The sequence below is a fragment of the Poromitra crassiceps genome (assembly GCF_964638095.1).
Source record: "Poromitra crassiceps genome assembly, chromosome: 17".
NCBI lineage: Eukaryota > Metazoa > Chordata > Actinopteri > Beryciformes > Melamphaidae > Poromitra > Poromitra crassiceps.
In genome coordinates, this window is record NC_139635.1 from 29,710,322 (window position 1) to 29,735,856 (window position 25,535).

General features: G+C 43.2%; 1 protein-coding gene across 1 annotated transcript; it reads right to left on the reverse strand.

Annotated features, from left to right (window-relative positions):
* ccdc178 (coiled-coil domain containing 178) lies at nucleotides 1–25,051 on the reverse strand (the record flags this gene model as incomplete). The annotated part of the gene is given in 24 exon segments (XM_083654055.1): nucleotides 1–42; nucleotides 44–130; nucleotides 133–192; nucleotides 194–214; nucleotides 216–224; nucleotides 1,514–1,648; nucleotides 5,287–5,436; nucleotides 8,543–8,702; nucleotides 8,953–9,098; nucleotides 9,309–9,422; nucleotides 9,546–9,707; nucleotides 10,619–10,681; nucleotides 10,800–10,983; nucleotides 11,908–12,044; nucleotides 12,322–12,417; nucleotides 12,521–12,674; nucleotides 18,184–18,326; nucleotides 19,971–20,191; nucleotides 20,973–21,174; nucleotides 21,619–21,709; nucleotides 21,831–21,889; nucleotides 22,116–22,252; nucleotides 24,589–24,690; nucleotides 24,963–25,051. Coding segments are annotated over 23 exon segments (2,631 nt in total). The 5' UTR covers nucleotides 24,647–24,690; nucleotides 24,963–25,051.
* Between the last annotated feature and the right edge of the window lie 484 nt (nucleotides 25,052–25,535).

A 25,535-nucleotide genomic window follows, 5' to 3' on the forward strand; every position in this document is an offset into this window, starting at 1 on the left:
TTAAAGTGAGTGCTGCTGCCTGCTCTGATGGGCCCTGTGCTGGTGCTGTGACGGGTGACGGTGCGGTGCGCTTGAATACACCGGCTCTTTTGTCCTTCACACTCTGCAGCTCCCTGATAGCTCCTCCCCCTCTGCGCCCCACTCCTCCCTGCCTTGAGCTGTGATCTGCTGGGGCCTTTTCAGGCTGCATGGGCCGCTGAGACATGGCTGCTTCCCTGTAAAGTCTGGAGCAGACCCATCAAAAAAAACATGTCCGCAGTCAAAGCAGGAGGAACTCAGCCGGAAATCACTTAATGGTATTTCTCACTAGGCACCACCACCCCGAGAAGAAAAAAAAGAGTCTAATGAAATTTTACTCCTTATCTTATTAAAATCATAGCAGCTGAATTGGATTTCTGGTGAATATAACCACCAATGCAATTTTTATTTTTTATTTTTTACACATTTGGAACTGGCAAGCTGCTGTAATCTGGAGGATGAGATGTCCTGCTCTTAAAGGAACTCTCTGGTGATTTTCAACCAGCTTTGTAGTATATCAGAAAACTGTAACTTTGTGCATGAATGACATCACTGGTCCACAACTGAACTCAAATCACCTCTCAATAACTGTCAAACTAAATGAATGCCTGCAAAAGTGTTGACAGATTTCCGATACACTACTGATTTTGTAATGATACAAAGCTGGTTGAAAATCAGCGGAGTGTCCCTTTAAGGTAAAGAGGAAGCACGAGTAATGAGTCAGTTCCATAGGATGGTTGCATGCCACCTGCCTCTGCCGTAATGCTGGACAGGACATTTCATCAAGATTCATCACTGTCCCCTTGTCCGCGTTGACCTCATCTCACGTCACGGCGCAGATTAGACACCGATTATCGCCTAATTGAAGATCCTCACTCCTCAACCTTGCAGAACAGGCGCCTATTCCGTTGCGAGGCAGGCGGAAGGTTAGAATTCTTACCAAAGACGGGAGAAGTTGTGCCACGGATATCTTCCAAGGTGGCGTAACTGAACTCGGTCTGAATTAGCTGTGTTATCTCAGCGTGGCCCCCCCGGTAAACGGGAAGCACAATCAAACGTTGAATGCGATGCCACCAAACAGAGTGAGTGTGTATAGAGTATATAGAGTTATCCTGAGAGGCACTGACATGGGGTCACTGCATAGGCACTCTGGCAGACAGATCATCCATCACGTCAGTCAGGGATCTGATGAGTGGATGTACAGAGTAAGACTGGCGTCTTTAACTCCACCATGGCAGTGAGACACAGAGCCCCGGTGGAGGTTTATATATATATATATATATATATATATATATATATATATATATAGCTGTATGAGGCTTGAACAATGCCAAGCATAACATGGAGTTACTGTACTATGCGAGAGAATATACCATAGAGTAGAATACCTAGACTAGGATAAAAGTCGAATAAAGGGGTTTGCCGTTTAACTGAATGGTGACATGTTTGTGCAGTTTTCCATCCTGTTTTATATGTACCCAAAAAAAAAAAGTACCTGGGCTGTTTTTATTTTCTGGTTGGTCTCTTGAGAAAGAGCCTGGCACCGGTCCAGTTCAGCCTGGCTGTAGACGCTGCGTTGTCTGAAGTATTCCGCCATAGCTTTGTGCATCCTCTTCTGCAACAAAGAGAGCTAGGGGGAGAGGAGGCAGAGAAAAGGAATTGGTAAGGCAGGAGGAGGAAATTAATGGCAGTGTTCAAGAAGAATGATGGAGGGGAATAGAGAAAGCAGTCAATAGCCCATTCTGCAGTACACGGGCCTGACAGGAATTTCACAGTCTCTTGGTTTCTCTGCCCACTCGTGTGCACTCATCAGAAACCAGTCACATCTGGCTGCCAGGATGGGGGGTTAATTTTCTCTAAATGCTTCAGCAGTTTTGTTCTAGCCGAGGCAAACTCTGTGACTGCAAAGCTGATGAGTAAAATATTTCTACTTCACCCAGTTTAACTTTATACCAATCCCCTCAAGACATATTTTACACATACACACAGAGTCATGAACCCCCCACCGAAACCAGAAATTATTCCTAGTCTCTCGGAAAGACATGCTGCTTGCTTTATTATTTTGAACACAGTTTCGAGCAAAGAGGTTTAAATTCTCTGATAGATGCCATTGCTTTTTCTTCCGCCCTCCATCTCTCGACTCTTCCTGCAAAGCTTATCATGGCTTGGCAATGTGTTCCCCAGTGCATTGAAAACTAAAGCGAATTAGCCCAGCCATCAGCTCCTGCAGGAAAGACAATAACAAGAATGTAACCCTGTTCAAACCCCAGAGTTGAAAGCATCCACATAAACAAAGCTATATGCTTATTATGTACAGTAGAATCAAGAGGACTCTTATGAGAAGCACATGCTGCCAACAGCTATCGGATGCAAAGTATTCATGTATTTGTTCTCCTTTACAATAGAATATTTTAAATGCTTATGTTTTTGTACTTGTTGAATTTGGATGTATCAGTTTGGTGATATATCAGTTTCGATACAGTATTCGTTATACCTGCCTTTCCACTCCTTCCACTAACAATGAACAATTCTACTTTTAGATGAGCCGTCTGAATGATCTCTTAACTGAAGAGGTAAAAGCTCTCGCCTACCACCGCAGAGAGCCGGGGGTTCAATTCCCGGCAGCGGTACTTCCGGCTTGGTCAGACGTTCCTACAGACACAATTGGCCGTGTCTGCGGGTGGGAAGCCGGTGGGGTGTGAGTCCTGGTCGCTGAACTAGTGCCTCCTCTGGTCGCTTGGGGCACCTGTTCGGGGGGAGGGGAACTGGGGGGAATAGCGTGATCCGCCCACGCGCTACGTCCTGCCGGTGAAAGGAAGCGGGTGGCGACTGCACATGTATCGGAGGAAGCATGTGCTAGTCTACGGCTTTCCCGATTGGCAGAGGGGGTGGAGCAGCGACTGGGACAGCAGGGGGAATTGGCAGAGTAGAATTGGGGAGAAAACGTGATAAAAATCTGAAAAACGAACTTGATCAAAAGGTGAGGAGGATAGATGCTGGCACAATATGTAACACTTTAATCTGTTGTAACAACAGGAGTACTATGCACAGAATCAAGTTTGATGTTACAGTTTATTCTTGGGGGTTACTGTCTCTCCCCCTTGCCTTTGCTACTTACAATAATGTAGAATCTCTTCCCTGGATAAGCATTTTATTCCCACTGAAGCCTCTTTAGCGGTCCCAGCACATCTCCTCAGATGGAAGTACACTAAAGGTATCCTTTGTAACCTGTATTGTAACATGACCGTGAGATGTGCTGTGAAGCCTTTTAGAAAACCTTCAAGTCACATTTTTCAGCAGTTATATTTCATGGCAGGCTGTATTTTGCAATTTGCCAAATTGGCAAGGCAGGTCGTTTCATACTCATTCACTCTAAGCAGCATATGGTGCTGTGCTGTCAGGGAAGGTACTGTATTGAGAATGTTGAGAATAGTTGAAATCCTACAATTTGATAGTTAACACGTCCCCCCCCCCATTTCTGCACTGTGTGTCAGTATATATTTAAGGCACAATTTATAGTAGCTGTTTTGGAAGCATATAGTGTACTCTTTTAAAATGATCACTTAAACTACTGTATATGTCAGTGATGCCTGCTGTCAACATAATATTTCAAGGATACTTCAGCAAAGACTTTCATTGGCTCTCTCTCTGCTAAATATCGAGAAAATCATAGATTCTCCAAACAAATGAAGACTCCTAACATGACTGGCATGTCATATCAATGCACTAACGCAACCCTTACCAAGGTAACGCTAACAGTCACGTAGGTTGCTTTCAGTTATAAACAAACCAATTAAGGGCAATTACTTTGTGGAAGATGAGTAACTGGGATATAAAATGGCAACTTTATAAGGCATGGGGAAATAAAAAGGCAAAGAAAGAATTAGAATGGTGCAAAATTGATTAAAACGTGATAGGCATGCATCTAGATAGAAAACATATTGTTAATTTTATAAGCTTGTGATCAAAAAAGGGTAAATTTAGGCACAAAACACTGTTGGTGAGAAGCTGCTGTTGTACAAGTGTGGAGTGGAAACAAACAAAAATGGTGAGGGCTGAATCCAGAGTAAAAGAAAATCAGGCTTTGATCATGAGCGTGGCAAATCCTGTCCACAGGATTTTATTTTTGCATGCATTTCTCACTTGATAACATTCATGCAGTTAGATGAGGAATTGCTCAAGTAAAGGTATTAGTCATTTTTGGAACAAATAATGTGGGTTTCTCCTTGCGGGAGCAGTGTGCTTTCTTCCTGGCGTTATGGCTGTCATCTGTAATTCTATAGTGTCACAAACTATAAAGATTAAACAGTTCAACTTTGCTGAGTTGTCTCTCTCAACGAGTCAAGACCTCTGGTGCTATTTTAGCACTGAAGTTGCATTCATTTTCTGATCCCAAACTGCGTTTGCCATGGGAGTCGAACCAATTATTCTATTATTATAACAGAAGCTGACTTAGAACACAGAAATAATGAAACTTTTCACCTCTGACCACCTTAAAAAAACCTAATTACGACAATTCGATTTTTTTTTATCCCAAACCTCCTGGTCCCCCCCCCCAGTTTTGCTCCACCACCTCTGCCCATCTGGGGAGAGTTGTAGACTAGCAGCACATGCTTCCTCCGATACATGTGCAGTCAACAGCCGCTTCTTTTCACCTGACAGCGAGGTGTTTCACCGGCAGGACGTAGGGCGTGGGGGGATCGCGCTATTCCCCCCAGTTCCCCTCCCCCATAACAGGCACCCTGACCGACCAGAGGAGGGCGCTAGAGCAGCGATGGCTTCCCCACCCACAGACACGGCCAATTGTGCCTGTATGGACGCCCGACCGAGCCGGCCGGTAACACGGGGGTTCGAACCTGCGAACCCTCGTGTTGGTAGGCAGGGAATCTAGCGCTGCACTACCCGGACACCTCGACAATCTGAAAGTGATAGTATTTACATGTACCATCAACCTCTCTCCTTACTCCCCTTGGTGGGGAGACTACATAGCCACCATTACATGATGTCACATCCATCATCCTCCTCCACTCAAGTTACCTCATCATTATTAGATTGCTGCAGTAACCTCCTCATTGGTTGCCCAACTAAAACCATCCACAAACTACTGCCCATGTAAAGCAGAGTTCTCCAGCCACTTGGCAATTGTAGAAGAATAGAAGAGAACAGAATAGGAGTTGAAAGGCATAAGATTGAACACAATGACAAAATAAATAAACAGAGGCGATGGGGGTGGTTAAAGAAAGTCAAGATAACAAAGGAAGAGCCTACCTGTGTGTAGTCATGAAAAGATTCGTTTGCTCGGTTCTTCTCGCTGAACACACACACCGCCTCCTGTTTGGCCTCCAGGAGGCTCTGCTGGAGGTCCGTGTAGTCACGGGCCAGCTCTGTATTCTCCCTGAGGGCACGTTTTAGTGCTTCCTATACACACATAAAAACAAAAGGTTGACTACATTGATTAAAATAATAAGAGTCTTGTACTTTACTGACCCCCTAGTAGCTTGCTCATGGACACTTCAGCAGGGCAGAAACCTGAACCTATAATTGAAAGTCAGTCTCTACAGTATCCTGCCATCCAAATAATGGAAGGGCTATGAGGGCTTGAGTGACGATTAGGGATGCACCGTTATGAAAATTGATTGTATCGGGCCGATATGAACATAGCAGATATTGCCGATAACCTACATTTACCGATGTTTTTATCATCATCACATTTTCGACATACTGAAAAACACATGTAAACACGGTGAATTTGAAAAAGAAATGTCTTTCTTTATGTCCAAAACCTTTGGAAAAGCCCATAAATCATATTTACCTATGTATTTATTTAACACATTGTTTCCTCTCAATATGAAAATCTTGGCCGATACCGATAATAACCGATATTAACATTGCTGCTATTTTGCTCATTGGACCAAATACGAATATACAGTATGAATCGATACCGATATGCCCATATATGGTGCATCCCTAGCGACGATAGCATCCACTTTGTGTTAGTATGATGACTGCCATCACGCTTCCAAGAGGCCGTAGCCACCCTGGCAGAGGCAAGCTGCCACGACGTGCAGCAGAAGCAATATGTGCTGAGGCAGCATGATGTACAATATGGATGTCAAATACACCATGAGTGATCAAATAGGTCGCCGTTTCCACCACTCTCATAACATGCAGTGTACAACGGGGGAGATATTGAAGAAAAAGATTTGACATGATCTAGGGAATTGGAGAGACAACATACATAGCTTACTGTGTATACTAACACCAAAGCAATCATTTAAAAAATAATCTAAGCTGCTCGTTCTGATCTGTTATGTGTGCCTACCAGACAATACATGCATTTTGCTTTTGTCCTATTATTAACTAGGGCAAACGAAATAACAGGCAAACAACACAGTGGACACCATTCTGGGAAATCAAGCAAATAAATTACAATGAGTAAGTGTCTCTCTGCGTGTCCCCTTTTCATCCGAACATTGTTTCCCAAGTATTGGATGTGCGGCTGGTGAATATCTCAACTCTACCTGCAGACATAATGAAGTGTGTCTCTGCAGTAAAACAGAACAGCACTAAAGTGATGAGTTTAACCCAGCAGAAAGAGGGGCTGTAAACATGACAAATGCCTGCTATTGATTTCAGGTTTAATTACTCCATGCAGCACTGACAAAGCCCATCTGATGCTGTTGTGAAGTGTAAATGGAACAAATTACACTTCATTGCCCATAAGAAACTGATGGCGTCGGCAGTTTGCATTGTTTACTTTGTCCTCGCCAAAACGACAGGCCCTGATCAAATTAACAAATAGGTGCATGTTTGAAAAGCCAGGCGTTCAGAGGTGTTTCGGTTGGATTAGAGATGACCAGAGATTCCACTGGACTAGCAAATCACCTGAATTCATCTCCATGTACTCTACATTCATTCAACTAAAGGCAATGAATATAGAACCATGCGCATGTTGCATTCAATATATAACCACACACACTAAAGCTACACCTTCACTCAAGACCTCAATCAGTGAGGGAGTGCAGGTAATGCAGTGCCTTCCCTGCCTACCAACACGAGGGTCACAGGTTCGAGCCCCCGTGTTACCTCCGGCTTGGTCGAGCATCCAAACAGGCACGATTGGCCGTGTCTGCTGGTGGGAAGCCGGATTAAGGGTATGTGTCCTGGTCGGTGCACTAGCGCCTCCTCTGGTCGGTCGGGGAGCCTGTTCAGTGGGGAGGGGTACTGGGGGGAATAGCGTGATCCTCCCACGCGATACGTCCCGCCCGTGAAACCCCTCGCTGTCAGGTGAAAAGAAGAGACTGGCGACCAACTACACACGTGGAGCAACGACCGGGACAACAGCGGGAATTGGCCGAGTACAAATGGGAGAAAATTCAGAAAAAACCTTATGAGCAAAAATGATTATGGAAAAGAGGAGCGTTGTGACCTACAGAGGCTTATGGGAGAATAGTATGGGGTCAGCATCTTTATATGGAATCTCATATATGAAAATGTCTAGCCATTCTGCTTCATGCACAATGACTTCCCAATGCCCAGTGTGCTTATTATGTTATGCTAATGTCGACATTATGTGTGCTTTATATTGGTCTCAATGATTAAAGTGACCAATTTCCTCAGAACTTCACCCTCTCTCTGTGATCTTTGTATTTGGTGAGGAGGAGCATTGTTGTTGCCGTTCTATTTCGTCAAGTGAAAAGACTAAACCCTTTTTTGCATGACTGACTTTTATCTGGCTAATGGGAGTTGTGTCTATGAGGAAGACTTCTAATTCTTAAATTGTCTCACGCCAACAACTTCTTTAAAGTTGCTGCACTTGGATGCATGGCGGCTTAAGCTCCATTGCCTTTTCTTGTTTTGAACTAATGCATTCTTGATCACCGTTTAATGAAACTATATACCACATGGCGATTTCACATTAGATAAGCCATGTGAAACCCCCATCAGCAAGGAGGCTCTGGCTGGGGCTGATAATCCTGCAGATGAAAACCTTACAATAAATAGGGCTTTCTCTTACAAAGGAGTGTTTAAATTATGCCATTTTGTGCACAGCAAACTGATTGTGTTTTTTTTTTTTTACAAGTGCATCTCTTTTGAGGTGAATACAAAAAAACCCCACCCATAACATATTCCCTTTAGATATTGTGAAAAATGTATTTGCATTGGAATTCTTATAAATGCGGGCCTTCAGCTACCCAAGCGGGCCAAGCATCTAACCGGGATACGCATCATCAAATGTGTCCAGGGAAAAGACTATAAGAACAGTGAGTTGTCATTTGTGGAAAAAGCACTTGAACAAGATTGACCATGGCTTGTAATTTTAATTGCTCACAGCGTTTTCCCCCTCTCAGAAAAACGGCATCTTAAGGGAAGTATTGTGACAAGTAATTCACTGACACTAATCCACAAATACATGAACAATGAGATGTTTCCTCTCTGATTTCACACCATTTGACACAAAAAGTATAACAATATTCCTCTGTCATATATGTATAGATAGAGAATTATACAACATTTTGTTTACCTTAGCGTCTTCCATTTTCATTTGTCTTGCTGTAAAGTGAGCAGCATGTGTCTTTGTGGATTGCTCTATTCGTTGGAGGCAGTTGTTAATATCAGACTGTATGCTGTTCATTATGAGAGCAGCGGATTGGTTTTTGAATTCCGCCATGTCAAAAACACTTCTGAAAGTAGAAAACAAATAAAATGAAGAAAGCGGCTCTAAACATTGTTTTTGAATATCGCAAACATAGTTATAGGAGCAATGGAGGAGCTGTTAGTGGGTGTTTCTGCTCAAAGCACAACATGAAGCAAAGAAATACTCAAACATGTAAAAAAAAAAGGGGGGCATTGCAGATGAGTACAAATCTCAGAAATGATTATTGTTGTTTTTTTGGTATTATAATGAGTTTGACTGTGCATAAAGAATCTTACTGAAGATCCTCTATGGCTTCTGGCATGGTTGTAGCTATTTCTTCCATCTTATCTGATGCATCCCTGTATCCTGTGCACTTCTCTGTCAGGTCACTGATTCTCCCCAGAGTGTAGTCATATCTTTTTATAGTGGTGATGTGTAACTCCTGGTAAACAAACAGCAGCATTGATGTTGGGAGGGGAGAAAAAATCAGCACACCTTAATTTGTTCAAAGTGCTTGGAGCAGATAATTTCGTTCCACAAAATAATGACACGATAGATAGCTGTGACTAGCTCTGTGGAGTTTACAGAGCAAACCTGACTTAGCAACTGTTCTTTGACTCAAGAGTAATTGCTTTATGCAACCCTTACTTACCTTGACAGCATTGAGGTGGTCAAATTTGAGTTTTTTCTCCTTCTCAAGGTGGACTGATGTGTTCCTGTGTTCACACTGAGTCTCTTCCAATTTCTCTCTCAATATCTTGATTTTCTGAATAAATCAAAGATGAATAAAAAATGCAGTTGACTTGAACTGTGCATATGCCATTTTAAAATTGTTTACTAATACACTATAATAATTATATTTATAATGTGGTGTAGGTTCTTTTTTTACCTGAAATTTATCATTGTAAAGTTTTCTCAGTTCCTCCAGTCCCCTATCAAGATCTTTTGTAGCTGATGATGCGGCTTCAAATTCCATCTGAAGTTTTTGGTTGGCTAGCTCTGAGTTCCTTTGCTCTTGATGCAATTCTTCAGTGATATTTCCACACTGACTCTGATGTCAACAGAACAACAAGAAATGGTGAACAATAATTTTCTCTTAAATTACCTTGCCCTGAAATCATAAAAAGATTTAGAACTATATCGTTATACATACGCTTTCAAGGGAAATGGGTATTTAACTATACGATCTTACTTATACCTACCTTAACTATACAGCTATACAGTCTTTTTCAAATTTTCCCTCAGAAATGTAAAAGTTCTGTAAAAAATACTGAGGAACAATTTGAAGAGGAGTTAAGAACCCCATGGACAGCCCAATAGGAGAAGGATGCAAAAGATCATATATATCCCAATTGGCAGTGTTGTAGTTGACTCCGAGTCCGACTCCACTCAGGTCTGAGTCCTGGACACATTTTCAGGACTCGTGACTCGACTTGTACTTGAGCACTGATAAATTTGGACTTGGACTCGAGCATTCAGGTATTCGGACTTGGAAGTTGGAGACGACTCAGACTTATTGAGATAATAAAAAGACTGTTGTTGTTTTTTTGGTCTGTTTTTTTGCCATAATAATTTGGCATAAGATACTGATAGCTATATTAATACTGTGACATTATTCAATTTTGTGCAAGGGCAGGCCCGTGTGTGTTCCACCTACATGTGGATCCACACTCGTGCTATGTGTTCTGAGTGCGAGCTGCTGTAACTTGTCCCAATTTCCCCCCGGGGATCATTAAAGTCTTTCTGATTCTGATTCTGATTCTGGTGTTCAGTTGGCTAACTCCGGACTCGGACTCAGATAATGGGGACTCGACTCAGACTCTTCTTTGATGACTTGGACTCAGACTCGAACACTGTGGACTCGAGACTCGACTTGGACTCGAGATATAGTGACTTGACTACAACACCGCCAAATTGGACTCTACTAAATTTGCATCCCAAGTCGGAGTCTCCAGAGTTTACCTTCCGCAGTGCCAGGGCGTTCATCTCAGCCATCAGCTCTTTCCTCAGATTTTCAGTGGCTTTCTGTAGACAAAAGAGAGAGCAGTGAGTTAACCCAGACAAAACACGCAATATCTCCACTCTCCTTGTAAAGCGGGAGTGGTGCCGTACGCACAGCACATGTACATATGTTTCCACTGACCCTGGCTCTCTGTTCTTCCATGAAGGTGAGCCGCTCCTGCTCGTCCAGCCTGGCCTTGGTGGCACTGTGCTGGGCTACAACTTGGGTCACTTCCTCCTTGGCCCCGTCCCTCTGCTCTTCATTCTCACTGATTTTCTGGAGCATTTGCTTCCTGTCCTTATGCATCTGCTTCACTGCGTTCTCACTAACACCAAAAAACATATGGTAGATAGATAGTAAACAAACAGAAGTGGCCTACTGTACGGTGGAGTTGAGTTGTTTATTGTGTTATTTTTAATGCACCAAAGTGCCATTTTGAGCACACTGGCTCTTCGTGAAATGCTTGAGATGTCACTTTGGGGCCTTCAAAAGAATTGAAGGGAGTCTTGCCGTGTGTGGATTGTTGTTGAGCTTTGGCTGATGCTGTGTCCAGCAGCTGCCCTGAGGGCCTGTTCACATATAGCATTTTTCCCTAACTAGCAGTGCCCTTTTCACATTCAAAGCAATGGGAAACGTCTGCAAGGCGCACGGAAGGCAGATGTTCCTGAGCAGGAAGCAGAAGTTTTTTTCGTCAGAGCTTTCAAAAGTTGAGAAATGTTAAACTTTTCAGAAATGCGGTAGGTGACATGAGCCGCTTTTTCCAATCGCGATGACAGAGACGCTGGCCATTTCCCATATGGAGAAGTTCAAGTGGAGAAATAGGACATTGTAATCAGTGAATATATATTACTGTCACAGCTAACATAAAGGCAGTATGGATTATACTGGACATGTACTGTAGCCTATTGGAAATGCCTGGTAAGCCCTTGCTTGTTCCACAACACTGTATTGTCTGCTAGAAGAGCTACTATATAACCAGCTGATTACCGAGGGCAGCTGTTAAGCTAACGTCAGGTGACGTTATCTGATGCGCTTTTTATTTCTCCCCACAAAAAGCGCTACAGAGCATTTACAAGAAAATAATAATAAATAATGAACAAACAAAAAAAAAAAATGTGAACAGCCCCTTCCATAATGACAAGGATGTGTCTGCCACCATGCATATCTACTGCACGAATTACGATGTAATAATGATATCCAGCAGAGGATGTTTCCATGCTCTTCCTCTCTCTTGGCTTTGACACTGTACCTCGCAGAGCTTTTCTTCTTGTAGTCTTCCTCCTCCAGTTCATACTCCAGGGTTTCCTCATGGAGAGAAACCAGAGCTTTGCGTTTTGAATGGAGCAGCTCTTCCAAGTGGGACACCTCCTCTTCCCCATTAAGTTTCTGGACATAACATAAGAGATAACATAACATAACATAATATAATACAATATAAGCCACAGGGTGGATGCAGTTATCCAAAGCCTTTATACAGTGGTGCATTATGTTTTTAGCATGGATAGCCCCAGTGGAAATTGAACGTCAACATGAGTGCCACGCTCTACACACTATACTATAAGGACAAATATCAGTAAAGTTAGCAAAAGCAGCACTAAAATAGTATTAAAGCAATTAAAGGCATTACAGTAACTATAATTACTTTTTTGACATTATTACTTACAGTTTTCTGAATATCTTCTTGCAATGTAGTTAATTGCTCTTTTAATGTCTTTATTTGTTGCGCTTCATCGTCAATTTCAATTCTCAATTCCAAAACCTGCAATAAAAGGCATAAAAGTGAATTGGACTACTGCTGAGTACTGTATGAAAGCTACCGTTTTAAGTGTATTCAGATATGCACAGTGCACCATATCAGTTACCCGGTCATTTGCAGTTGTCTCAAGCTTCTTCATGTCAGGAATACATTGTAATATGGCTGCACGCGCTTTCTCCTGAAGAGCAACCGACTGTTCAGCATCCTTTACTTTGGCACACTGAACTTTACAAAGTGTCTTCAACTGCTTTACCTCCTCTCTGGAGAGGAAAACAAAGTCATGTCTTTTGTTATCAAGTTGGCGAAATAAACCAGCCCTTAAATCCAAGGCTCAATAGAGTCTGTCAACAAGACTGTCTCGAAAATATATTTTTTTATTACAAAATGCAGTGTGTATTATGTCCACAACCCTCAACAGTCTCTTAACCCATTGATACCTGATGCAGCATTTGCGTGTATATCCCTCATTTGTGTGCGTATCCCTTTAAGACCCCGAACCACGTTAACGCAGTTCGTGGTCTTAAAGGGATACACACACAAATGCTGCATCAGGTATCAATGGGTTAAATCCAAGATGTAATTAAACACAGCCAGGATATTTTTTCTTTTTCCTATATGCGGCATACACTCAATATCCAGCTTCTGAGATTTATCACTGTGATGCTTTGACATCGAAAGCTTTGCGCTATGGCAATGTTTTAGATTTTAAATGGCCATAACTCGCACACCACTGCGCCGATCACCTCCAAACTCTGCCGAAACACTTTTAAGGGCTATGGCATGAAACGGCATCGCAGACAATTTACTCGTACAGTAGGATAATTAAACATTTCTAAAATCGTACAGTGTGTATGGCCAGCTGAGTCTAAAGTGATGCACAAAATGGCTGTGACGTGTGATATTGTGATTTTAATTGGCTAGTTACAGACTGTGTATGTGTGTGTGTGTACGCTGCGTCTCAAAAAGAAGACATTATGAAGGGACTGAAATGTGTGTTAGACATTTATGAAATCATAACATTATGACATCATATGACTGATAAGGCAAAAAAAGGAGCTACTATATATTATTTAATAAGAAGTAATTGTATCTGCTGCAAAGAGTTACAAACCAGAATACATCTTCAATTGATACGGGCAAACACAAAAACGCAACGCGTTTCAACCGTTGGTCTTCGTCAGCCTGACGAAGACCAGCGGAGTATCTGCGTACTCTTTGCAGTACGCAGATACAATTACTTCTTATTAAATAATATATTCTTTTCAAACTCTAAGTAGCTCCTTTTTTGCCTTGTATTCTATTTTGCCTGCTGAGCTGCTTTGGTCCACATTTTCTGTGCTTTCCTCACTCACTGATGACATCACAATTGCTCGAGTGACATCACTGGTGACATCATCTGTGATATCATCAGTGATTTATGACTTCACTATATTAGTAGCCGAGCTGTCTGAACTGTACATCTCACTGATTTATGACCTCATCACTGCCTGTGACATCATCAGTGATTTATCACATCATCTGTGATATGACATCACTATACCAGGCTGAGCCATTTTTTTGTGTGACAGGTACCGTAATGTGAAAATGTATGCATGAGATGAGGGGGGGGGGACAACAAAAGGACAAAATCCAAGTACAGTGTGCTGTGACCACCGCAACGGTAAATAAAGCCACAAATGCCATAAACTGACAGTCCTTCAAGTCAGTTTCGGTGGAGCACCAAGTCCTTCATCACTTGTGGTCAGTGGAGGCTCGTAATAATAAAATATAGAACTGGAAATTACCATAGTAGGTCCCCTTTATCTTAGGTACACCAAGCCCGTACCAGGTAGGATCCCCCTTTGCCTCCAGAACAGCCTGAAAGAATTATTTCATGCATGGACTGAACAAGGTCCTGCAAGCGTTCCACAGGGATCTCCATCCGTGCTGACTTGATAGCATCACAGAGTTGCTGCTGACTTTTTGCTGGAACAGTCAAGCTGTAAACATCCCCTTTCACCTGATCCCAAGGTTCTACTCGGTTGGAATCTGGAGACTGTGCAGTGGAGTAAACTAAAGCCACTCTCAAGTTCCTGGAACCACCTTAAGACAGTAGAGTATTATTATCCTGCTGAAAGGACCTTTGAAACAAGCAGATAGTAAACATGTCGTCTCCCACTAGTGATGTAGATTGGGTCAGTCAGTAAAGAAAAGAAAAAAGAAAAAAAAAACTTTTGGACAAAATTCAACATGGCGGAAAAACTTGTCATCAGTGATGACACTTAAGCAAATAGAGAGCCACAGGAACGAGTCCGGAAATCATCGATGCTAACACTCCTGATTCTTCACTGTTTTTCGCCTATGGGATTTTTGAATGGGTTTTTGCCGCGATGCTTCTAATAAGGTCTCTGGGCAAAGCAAGCTTAATCAAACGCGAACCAGTGTTTAGTAATATCATCTTCACACATGAGGACCAGTTTTATGAGTTTTGAAGATTTTACGTGCCGTTAAAAGGGCGGCTAGCTAGCAAACGGCTAAATGAGACTACACTGTTGAGTCAACGGGGATATTATACGTCAATAACGTCACCACTTCAAAGGACGAACACGGAAATGATCTTTCCCTCACCTGGTTCAGCCCGTTCAGCCCGGGGTAATCAGTGTACAGCAGCGCACACAATCAACAACAGTCCAGGTTGAGTGCTGACGTGACGGAGAAGCCTATGCGACACTGTGTGTAGTTCTGGATTAGCTTAGCACGAGCTTTTTACTTCTAGGGCTCGCATTTACGCTACAAAACTCATGAAAGTGGTCCTCATGTGTAAAGATTATCCGGCTGAACACAGGTTCGAGTTTGATTAAGCTTGCGTTGCCCAGAGACCTTAATTAAAGCATTGCGGCAAAAACCCATTCAAAAATCCCATAGACAGAAACATTGAAGAACCAGGAAGTCCGGGACTTCCGCGTTCTGACTACAAAAATACGTCATCCCTGCGGCTCTCTATTGTGATGTCATCAGTGATTTATGACAGACACTGATTGGCTGATGATGTCTGCACCATGCACCACTTCTGCGTATGACATCACATCAATTGGTGTCCAAAATGAGTCAACACAGGTTCAGCACCATGGTGAGCTCCATTCGTTAGCTACTGATGGAGCACACCTGAGTGGAGGAGCACACCTCCACCTAAGTGGAGTTGGAATCAGCCACAAAAGTGGACCATGAGAGCAGAGGCTGCATGCCAACTCTGAGCAAGGCCTGACTAAATGGCCAGTGATTATGTGCTCCAACGGGTATCAGAATCAGAACTATATACCGTAATAAGAATGCAAAATCTTCTTTTTTTCTTTTCCTCTGTCTGAGTTTGTTTGTTTTGTTTTGTTTGTGTTCTGAAAATTTAAAAATACAATATTGAAAAAAGAAAGAATGCAAAGTCTCTGTGTGTGAGTGAGTGAGTGAGTGAGCAGAAATTGTGTTCAGCCACAGCTATGCCATTTTACGTGGGATCGTGCTGAATCTTTCAGGGGCAAGTGTAGAGCAGTAAGCACCCCTGCGGGTGACCTAACAGAATTTTCTAATTCGGTAATTATGGCCAATTAATGGCCGAATTTGCGATGGCTGCACAGATTATTAATGGCCAAACTTGCGATGCTGCGCAATCGCTGCACCGCTCAATACACTATGCGGGTATTCTGCTAGTTATATGCAAATGGTGTGGACTATGAAAAGATTACTATAGGACTTTTGTGCAAGACAGTCCATACGTGTGTGTCACGCTTTGGTGAAGATTGGAGTAGTGAAAAAACTGTTTTGGACAAAATTCAAAATGGTGGAAAATGTTGCCACCATCTGATCAACATGGGTGTTGCCCGAGTAGTGAGGGCCATTAGGAACCCACCTACCAAATCCTGTTGCTCTGGGACTTTACATAGGGACATTACAGAGGCCATTTACACCTGGCACTCAGATATGTTTTCTGTGATCAGATAATGATTGCAATCGGTTAGTGCTTGACCACATTAGCCTGATTTCATTTACACCAGCATGCATTTTGGATCACCCAAAACGGGTGTCCTCTCAATCTGCATACAGTTGGTGTATGCGGATTGAGAGGACACATCGCATTTACACTTGTGTTCAATGTGGTCACAATGCATCCCTGACCACCTCCGGAGGTGGTTTGACCAATCAGATCGCAATCCGTCTTCAATGTGTCTTGGGGCCATTTACACCTGTACTTTCAAGTGGTCAAGCACTATTCGATTGCAATCTGATCTCAGAAACGGACGGATGGAACGAGACAGATGCATACTGATATAGAAGATTTTGTTTTTTCTTCACCTTTTGGCTGTTAAGTTCCATTCTGCATCACATAGTCAGTCCCCCCCCCTTGGTCTCCGACCGGCGGCAGAAAAAAAAACTTAGACTGCAGCCACAAAGAAATCCACCTGGTCAGCAATAATGTGCTGTTGAAGCGATGCACAGTGTCCTACAAGGCCTAATGTAATGTGGGTGCAGAAAACATTCCCCACATTCAACGTTCCCCACCGGGCCAGATGGATCCATCGATTCATGATGTTTACGCCAAATTCTGCCATCAGCATGTTGCAACACAAACTGGGACTTGGCCGAGCAGACGTTTTTCCCAGTTTGGGTAATCACCGTGGCTTCATTTTGATGTTGTTTATTTATTTATTTTTTACCAATTTTCCCCCAATTTCTCTCCAATTGTACTTGGCCAATCCCTGCTAGGGTGTCCCGGTCATTGCTCCACCCCCCTCTGGCAATCTGAGGAAAGTTGTAGACTAGCACATGTGCAGTCGCCAGTGGCTTCTTTTCACCTGACAGCGAGGTGTTTCACCGACGTGACCTAGCGCGTGGGAGGATCACGCTATTCTCCCCAGTTCCCCTCCCCCCGAACAGGCACCCCATCCGACCAGAGGAGGCACTAGCGCAGCGACCAGGACAACTTAATCCGACTTCCCACCCGCAGACGCGGCCAATTGCGCCTGTATGGACGCCCAACCAAGCCGGAGGAAAGACGGGTGCTTGAACCTGCGACCCTCGTGTTGGTAGGCCTGGAATCGTACCGCTGTACTACCCGGACGCCCTATCTTGTTGTTTTTGATTGGTAGGAGTGACAGCCAGCATGGTCTTCTGCTGCTGCTGCCCATCTGCTTCAAGGTTGGACGAGTAGTGTGTTCGGGGATGCCCGTCTGCACACCACTGTTGTTTGGAGCCGCGATGTACTGTATATATACTTGTTGCCTTTCTCCTCTGACCTCGCTCATCAACAAGGTGCTTCCATCCACATAATTGCCGCTGACTGGATGTTTTTCGCCCCATTCTCTGTCAACTCACTTAGGACAATGTAGTGCGCAAACATTCTATAGGAGAGCAGCTGTTCCTGAGATGCTGGATGCAGCACGCATGGCACCTGCTATTGCGCCGCGTTCATAGTCACCCGCCTTGCCAATTCTAATGTTTATTCACATGTTAAGTGAACCTCTCGAACCCACTCTGTCTGTCTTTACTTATGCATGTCACTGTCTGGAGGAGTGAGCCGTTTATGGACGAGGTGCACTTAGACTCAGGTGCACCTAATAAAGCAAATACTATATGCAGAAAGCACCTTGTGATGCAACTCTCCATTGTGCTATAATATTGTAAAAGCTTTTCACATCTTTTATGGAAAATGTCTCCAGTCTCTTGGTTTTGGCTACTTTGATCATGTGACGTGCTCTTCCTTTGTTTGCATAACGAGGAAGGAGGGGCTTAGATACTCACAATCTGTTGGCCATCTTATTCTTTATGCCCCTTAGTACACCATTAATTGATCCCTTTTCATTGTTGGCTTCCTGCTCCATCTTTTCCAACTCCTTCTCAACCGCTTCGAGATCACTGTGTGTCTTTGTGTACGTTTTATCAGCCTAAAGAAAAAGAGGGGAAACATCAGCAATATTAGAACTTTATATATTTTTAATTCAAAAGACGGCACATAAAAGCCAGTAGTTGAGTAAACTATTCTGAATCCTATGGATAGAGGCTGTGGTGACCGACGCCATCCACTAAAAGGAATTGATCATACTAATAATATGTGGACATCCTGGTTGCATCCTGGTGGTGTTCTGGGATCAAATTCGCCCACCCTCTCCTCCCCCACCCATCATTCCTGTCTCGATGTACTGTCAACTCTCCAGTCAAGCAGAAATACCATAAAAATATAACCTTTACAAAATATTTCTTTCCTGATCACAGAAAGCATCCAAAAACAATTCTCAGTGAGATAAGTGATACTGTTAGGCACTCATCATGAAAAAAATAATGGTGTGGTGTTTTCAACATTCTAATTCTAATTGTCACAAAAACAAATCTAGTCCTTCAAGCAAAATCCTTGAGTGTCTTAACTAGCACTGTTACAGAACAGCCAGGGCAATAGTATACTGTGTGGGACTTTACCCCTAGGGCAACTGCACAGTGTTGATTGTTAACCATAATGTCACTGAGCCAGTTGAGTATTTGTCATTCTAGGTATTGGTCACCAAAGAGACAGAAGTAGAACTTTTCAGCTTTTAGAGTTTACAAGACAGACTGCCCTCCTTGAGCATTTTGGGCTGGTTTTCAAATAATAATACTTAATAGAGCTGAACAGGCACGTGAACAAAGCACCCCCGGGTTATATTTTTTATTTTTGCTCCAACTAAAATGTTTTATGGTCACTCATGATTCAGTAGGTCATGGGTTGGCTTTTGTTCCAGCCTTAAAACCTGTTATATAAGGATTTTTCGAAATGTCTATGGAGAAAATGAATGGAGAAGTCACTTCCGGGGCAGGAAACGTCACGGAAAGTCACGTGACTGTTGAGCTCTATTGATCCACGTAGGAGATAGTCTTTCCTCTTGCCCCCTCCACAGAGCAGAGGGCTCGGCTACAGAGCAGCACCCCGGAGCTGTCGGCCATTCAGTGTCTTGCTCAAGGACACTTGTCAGATGCTAGCAGACACGGGGCCTTGAACACACGGGGCCTTGAACACAGGTCTTCTGGTTGAAAAGCAGTCTCTCCACTCACTACGTCCCCCTGCTGTCTAATAAATGCTTAATACATTTTAAATGATACTCATATAAATACCTCATACCCCCCCCCCCCCCCGCCCAATTATACTTGGCCAATTCCAACTGCTGTCCCAGTCGTTGCTCCACCCCCTCTGCCGATCTGGGGAGAGACTAGAACATGCTTCCTACGATACTCAGTCGCCCCTCGCCAGCTGCTTCTTTTCACCTGACAGCGAGGAGTTTTCCCACAGCTCCCCTCCCCCCCCGAACACATGCCCCGACCGACCAGAGGAGGCACTTGTGCAGCGTCAGCGACCAGAACACATACCCTTAATCAGGCTTCCCACCGGCAGACACGGCCAATTGTGCCTGTATGAACACCCAACCAAACCGGAGGCAACACGGGGGCTCGAACCTGCAACCCTTGTCTTGGTAGGCAGGGAATCTACTACTGCACTACCCGGACGCCCCTATATACGGCAATAGTTGTCTAACAAGAATCAATGAAATGGGGGGGGGTACCTCAGCTTGTGCGGTGTTGATTTGATTCATGACGCCAGTCTCAAACTCCAGCTTGTCTTTTAGGAGGGGGGCCTGTTTTTGGATGAAGCCGATGTCCTCATGTAGCCGCTGGTTCACAGCCTCCACGTGCGTCATCTTCTCTTGCACGTGGTCAAGTTTCTCTTTCCTCAGTTTGAGGCGCCATTTCAGTTCGGTGATGTCTCTCATGCAAGCTTCGTGTTCTAGACAAAGGAATATATTTAAAAAAATAAATTATGGCAGTTTTAAAGTTAGCATAAATATGTCACTTTTGTGCAGAACCTTTGTCTTCCCCATCTGTTGCTTCTGACAGTGAAGGAACGTGTGCTGCATTCATGTGGAGTTGGGAAAATTTGTTCCCGACCGCTTCCTTTGCTCTTTGTTGTCACACAAAAACTGGGAACAGCTACCAAGATGTTTAAACAACGTCCATGAAATTGGACAATCCGAGGAGTCTGTGAATGCAGCGTTTGTCATAGGCTATGCTTAGTGTAACCTACTCAAGGAGGTGAGCCTACTCTTTTGGGGGGTGTAAAAGGGTGGATAAATAGTTTTGAACATCACACAGCCCCTGCAAAATGATTCGTTTCACTTCAGAATTTGACACATTCGGTCCAATAACATTTGGAAAGTCTATAAGAGCTGCACGACTGAATAATTTATCCTAATTCAAGTTAGCAGAAGGCTAACCGGAATTTAGCCTGCATGGGCGGAATTCTCTGGTACACACTGCACAGCTTGGGAATGTCACCGGACGACAACAGATTGAAAACTCATACTGTGGAATACAGAGTTATCTGGCGGCGATAGGATTAATTAGCATTGTGGGAACTCGTTTGACAATGGCTTGTATGTAACAGACGCTCATTTATATGTAAAAGTGACATATTCTAGCGTTAATATTTTTTATTGACAGGGCAAAGGAGTACAGCACAGACAGGGCCATGAGGAGCCAATGATGAGACCACTCACGACTCCACTGACCTTTTTGGACGACGAGAGGATACTCTTGTTGCTTCCACAGCGACAGACTGTCGACTTCGTTCTCCAGAGTCTTTTTCCTCCTCTTCTCCTTCTGAAGAGCCTGCTCTGCATCCTGACGATCAGCCTCAAGCCGCTCAATCAGATTCACAACCTCTACCAGGACATCAGTCATTTCCTTCTGTAGCGGGGATAATGGATCTCCTTCTGGAGGATGGATTCAAAACTTTACAACTCTGGCACACTGTATTATGCTATATCACGATGATTAACTCATTATAAAGCAAAAACATATATACTTTTACAAGACTATTTTAGCATTATCTGACTAACTATAATGTGGAGGTGAGTGTAAACCTAACCTATGGAGCGGTATTTCATTAGCTGCAGAGAATATTGCATAATATTACATATAATTAGATCATAAATCTGCTGGTTATTATGCAGGCAAAATCAGATGTGTGCTAGTGAGTGGGAGCTGCCCAATACAACACCGATGTGGCCACTGCTGCAAGGAATAACTAACCCCAAGGCATCTGTGCTTTGACTGCTCTTCCTATATCCATGTGCATAGGGTGTGTGCGTTTCTATGGTAGTGTATGAAAAAATAAGAGAGAAAAAAACAGAAATGAATTTATATTCATCTACAAAAAAGGTATTCACCTCTAAGAAGTCCAATGCCTTCGATGTATAACTCTGTAGTTATCATTGATTCAGTATCAGAGTCACTGGTCTGAAATCTGTTCAAGAAGGAATGAAACTCATATCATATTCCTACTGTAGGTCATAGACTGTGAATATAACATAATGAAATAGGAAATAAGAAGAAGAAGAAGAAGAAGAAAAACTATGTAACTTCACCGTAAAGTTTTGCTGTATTGGTGCTTGTCCTGAGTTATCTGAGGCTGAAATTTTCCAGACTGGTACAAGAGAAAAGGAGAGAGAGAGAGAGAGAGAGAGAGAGAGAGAGAGAGAGAGAGAGAGACAGAGAGAGGGAGAGAGAGAGAATAATAAAAAAAACACTAAACTAAACACTAAAACCAACATATTTTCCAGTGGGATTAGATTTTGACTCCTATATCAGGAAATGTGTCTTAAATATGTCCCTTATGAGTTTGATGATCACATCTGACATCAACAGTTTACCTGTTGACACCAGTCCTCCACCTTCCTCTTCAGCTCTTGGATATGGTGAATAGCTTTGTTGACACATGGTGAGGGAGTGTTAACCAAGGCACAGCTGCCACGTCTACCGCGGCAGACTGCTTGACGATCTCCTTGATCTTGAGAGACACAAAATATTGTCAACTGTAAATCAAACTTAAAATTGATTACATCATGTAGACACATTTGCTGTCGATTCAAAGACACGATGAAAAGCCACGCATACCTGCAGTGTTTGCTTTACATAACAAAGCCCCACAAATATGTCATTGTAAATAATGAATCTCTTGGATGCAATGGAAATATCAGAAAGGAACAGACCATATTTGAAACAAATACTCGTCCTACTTCATTCATTTTATTTTCAAAAGCAATTAATGGAATTCATTTGGCTGTGAAAAAGATAGTCTGTGATTCTCTACTTTCTGTTTGCTTCCTGTTGCACAAAGCCTCCTATCTAGACTCTAGTGGAAACATCAGTGAAAGAGCAGAGGCAACAACTAATTGGAGCATCCCAAGACAAACCCAAGGGCACCGTTCTGAGTGGTGAAAGGGCGCCATCTGGCTGAGAACAGGTGGAAAACACCTTTAATGCAGATCCTGCGATGAGGCATTTTGAGATGTCAGATTTTGCTTTGTTATTATGCTTTCCAGAAAGGATTGGCGGGGCATCCAGGTGGCTCAACTGGCTATGGTGCATACTATATATATAAAGCGGACCTAGGACCTCTATCCCATGTAATCCACCCTAGTTCTCCCAATATTTTCCAGTCACTCTCTCTGCTGTGTCTATCAAATAAAGGACAAAAATAGTTATGTTACAAGTAGGAATGTACACAGACAAATCATGTGCAGCTACTCGGTCAAATGTAGCCTTTGGTCAGATTCTAAATTGCTTAGGTAAACAAAGACGAGCAATTTGCAAATTGTAAGCAATAGGGGATGAAAAGTCTTATCTTATTTGAAGCTATGTGAGTGAATGCTACTGAAAACGTCACTTTGAGCCTACACTAGGCCTAGAATTAGTACAGTGAGTGCTAGTATGTGAATCATCTGGGAAGTTTGGGACAGAGTGAGACATTACAGTTGTACCACCTGCTCAGGGACTATAGGTAATTCAGTGGCAGTTACTAGGAAAGAAAAACATCGGAAAAACCAATTGATTTCTGTATAATTGAAATAGAAGTTGTATTTTTTGCATGTGTTGGGGCACTCCTGCAGTATCTCACCGATTTTCTGAAAATTCTGCAACAGAAATATGTGATTTCATCAGTGATGTAGTGAGTAACTAAAAAGATAGGTAACTCTGGGCTCCAGTCAGTGATCATCATCAACGTAAACAAAATTAATACTACTTTCAGAAAAGCATGCCTTTCCCCCTTCAAAGACGCTATCTTCATATATCAGTTTGATACCATAATGCTTTCTGTCTTTAAAAGGTGGATAAACAAACTGAGTTTAGTTTGCCTTCTACTACATCCCTGCGCTTAGATTAAAAAAGCAAGGTTAATGTTCCAGTAGTCTCGCTGGCCAGCCTCCTCTCCCTTCCGTCCGAGGAGTCTGGCCTCCATAGTGGGATTGCGATGGGCGGCGCTTAGCGGTAGTGCCCTTGGAAACTTTCAAACAATCCAACTTGCCATTTTCAGCGTGTAGCAACGAGCTAGCGTGTAGGTTTCTGCCGTTAGCTTGCTAGCTAGTTAGCGTTGTTGTTTTCACTGTGGCGGCAGGGCATTGTTTACAGCAACACACAGGGAGGAGGGAGCGGATGCCGCTCTGATTGACATGGTCGGAGTGAATGACAGAGCTTGTAATAAGCCGGGAGTGGACATCCGGCAGCGACTGAAACAGTCGCTCCAATGGGAGAGCAGAGTAGAGCAGGGGAGGGTTTATCCCAGTTATGGAGACCTGCGGCGCCAGACTCCTCGGACGGAAGGGAGAGGAGGCTGGCCAGCGAGACTAATGTTCCAGTGATCTCCAGCCACCTGACACAGCTAAGATAATGAGTATCTTCAAACAAAATGTAATTGGCAGATGCCCAAGGCATGGCTGGTCCCTGTATGTGTGTGTGTGTGTGTGTGTGTATGTGTGTGTGTGTGTGTGTGTGTGTGTGTGTGTGTGTGTGTGTGTGTGTGTGTGTGTGTGTGTGTGTGTGTGTGTGTGTGTGTGTAACATGAGGACTGGTGTAGTCTCCGGTGATGTCATGTTTATGATCATATTCAGTGTTTACTGTTTATTAATCACTGGCAAATCAATAAACGATATTAACCTCTCCGTCTCACGCACACAGAAACACACAGACACACACACACACACACACAGACACAGACACACAGACACAGACAGACAGACAGACAGACAGACAGACAGACAGACAGACAGACAGACAGACACACACACACACACACACACACACACACACACACACACACACACACACACACACACACACACTAACCTTGTTGATTGGGTCCTCCTTCCCTTGAGGGGAATCTAAGGGGTTCAACTTCAGGCATTGCTGTAGTTTCGCTGATGTTCTAGCACATCAATCTCCACCAGCCTGCAGAGACGCAAATGTAAACGTTACTTCATCACACAAAATCTCTGATGAGAAAATTCAACCGTTCATTAATTAAAATCAGCAGTGAATGGGTTTATTATTTGGGCTGCCAAAGCTAGCTAGCTAGTTACCCCCTCATCTAGCGCCGGATGTTGCTAACAATTAGCTATTGTTAAATTGTTAATGACAATTTAATGAGCTGGTGGGGTCGTTGCATGGGTCGTTGTCATGGCAGAAAGTGAAAGCAAAAAAGTTGCTGGCTATCAACTTACTTGTATTTGCTTTTGTTTGGGCAGCTATATCTTGAAGCGCGTTCTTTAGGTGGCAACAAAGTTTCCAACGAAAGTTACTTGCGTCAAAGTTTTCTCCGAATGAGACATAAATGGCAGCTATGAGTAAACGTGCTGCTCGCTCGTGCTGTCAATCTTCACATGCTGCGGTTGCCTAGCAACAAGGGGTCTCCGCGTGGAGAGCAAGAGCTACATTCAAGAGCAGGAATGTTTAGGACTATTGGTAAGCCTTTTATGTATCTATCCCATCTGAAGTTTGACACCTTTTTCTATAGAATAGAAAAGAATAGAATAGAATAGAATAGAATAGAATAGAATAAATATACTTTCTCTCACAGAAGAGAGTGAATGAATGCATTACCACTGCAGAGGCTCAATTTCAATTTACTCTATCTATGATTGCAATGAAAGTGCAATGTGCACTGAATGGTAACGCATGCATACTAATAGCCCATGCAAGCATCACAGGGACAGCATGCAAGAATAGTTTTACTACAGACTGAGCTTACCTTTACCATAATAGAGAATTAAAGCTCAATTGCCACAAATTGCCAT